General features: G+C 37.5%; 1 protein-coding gene across 1 annotated transcript; it reads left to right on the top strand.

Moving 5' to 3' along the window:
* Positions 1-301: 301 nt before the first annotated feature.
* On the top strand, positions 302-1,252 carry LOC108173541 (zinc finger BED domain-containing protein RICESLEEPER 2-like). Its single transcript, XM_017332780.3, has one exon. It carries the CDS (start codon positions 302-304, stop codon positions 1,250-1,252), a length of 951 nt encoding a protein of 316 aa, XP_017188269.3.
* Positions 1,253-1,710: the final 458 nt, after the last annotated feature.

Here is a 1,710-nt window from a genome sequence, read left to right as displayed (position 1 = left end):
GAGGGATGATTGTCCACTGCTAGTGCGTAGGAATCCCGATGTGCCTTGAGGGTAATTTTGTCATTTTCACCCAAAAATCCACATGTCGCCTCTTGATTATTTTTGGCTCCCCACAAATCATAAAGGAGAATTCATTGCTCAACTTTTGGAGGAGTGTTTGGTGGAGTGGGGCATATAGAAGGTGTTAACTATTACGGTTGACAATGCTTCGGCAAATGATTACGGTTTAAGGGATTTGGTGCACCGAATAAGTGGGTGAGGGATTCCTAATGCTCTTTTGCATGATGGAAAATATTTGCACATGAGGTGTGTTGCTCATATTCTTAATTTGGTGGCGAATGATGGGATAAAGATCTTGAATACCGCCATACAAAGCATTCGTAATGAGGTTAGGTATGTAAGATCTTCCCCTCAAAGGTTGGAGAGCTTTAAAACGTGTGTTGAGAAAGTGAGAATAGAAAGCAAAGGGCTTGTGATTTTAGATGTCCCTACTAGGTGGAATTCTACATTTTTAATGTTGGAATCGGCTTTGAAGTTCAATATGGCTTTTGATAGGTTGAAAGTAGATGATGGTCATTACCTTCCTTACTTTACTAATGAAAATCATGATAATATAAGGGAAGGGCCACCTTCAACTTATGATTGGAGTGAGGCGGGAATATTTGCATCCTTTTTGAGACCTTTCTATGAAGTCACTTTAAAAGTGTGTTGTTCTAATACTCCAACAATTCATACTACTTTTGGTGATTTGTTTAAGATCAAAAGTCTCCTCCTTGAAAACAAAGATAATGAATTCTTGTCTATGATCTCCATGTTGATGCAAGAAAAATATGACAAATATTGGGGTTCAACTAAGGATATGAATCAATATGTTTTTCCTGCACTTGTGCTGGATCCTCGCCATAAATTGGAGAAGGTGGTTGATTATTATGAGATACTATATGGCGAGGACGAGGAAAAAGTTGAAATTACAACCAATGTGGTGAAAGATTTGTTGTTTGATCTTTACAAGATTCATGAAGAGTTATCTTTTGATGCACAACAAAGCACAAGTAATGGTGGTGGTTCTCAATCGGCAACTACAAGTGGAGATCCTTTATCAAGCATGACAGAGATTGAAAGAAAGTTGAAAGAGAAAAGTGAAATGAGAAAAGCAAAGAGAGCCCGTATTGTGCACAATGATTTGGATAGGTATCTTTCGGATCCTAATGAAGGGGAAGAAGAGGCAAACTTTAATATCTTGAATTGGTGAAGGGTGAATAGGCTTTCTAAGTATCCTATTTTGGCACGAGTTGCAAAAGAATTTTAGCTATTCCTGTATCAACCATTGCTTCAGAATCCTCATTTAGCACAAGTGGATGAATAATTGATCCATATTGTAGTTCTTTGAGTCAAAAAATGGTGGAGGATTTGATATGTACACAAAATTTGCTTAGGTCAATTCATGTAGTGTTACATCATGAGCCAACCATTGAGGAGATTGAGTTTTGTGAAGAAGTTGAGAAAGGTAATTTTACTTATTGCATTTGGTTTTGTTAGACTATTTTAATTAGATGTTATGTTGCATGCTTACTTTACATCATGTTCTTTCTTTTTTTATTTGTACGTAGAAATGGCAAGTTGAAGCTCAAAGAAAGGTGCTATGTTGCCTCTTAGGCCGCTGTTGACCCTAAAAACTACCAAGCCTACGTGGCGCGCAGGCCAAGTAAT

Source organism: Malus domestica, chromosome 06 (assembly GCF_042453785.1).
Source record: "Malus domestica chromosome 06, GDT2T_hap1".
NCBI classification, from domain to species: Eukaryota; Viridiplantae; Streptophyta; class Magnoliopsida; order Rosales; family Rosaceae; genus Malus; species Malus domestica.
Note: the sequence above shows the minus strand (reverse complement) of the source record. Positions and strands in the feature narration are given on the sequence as shown.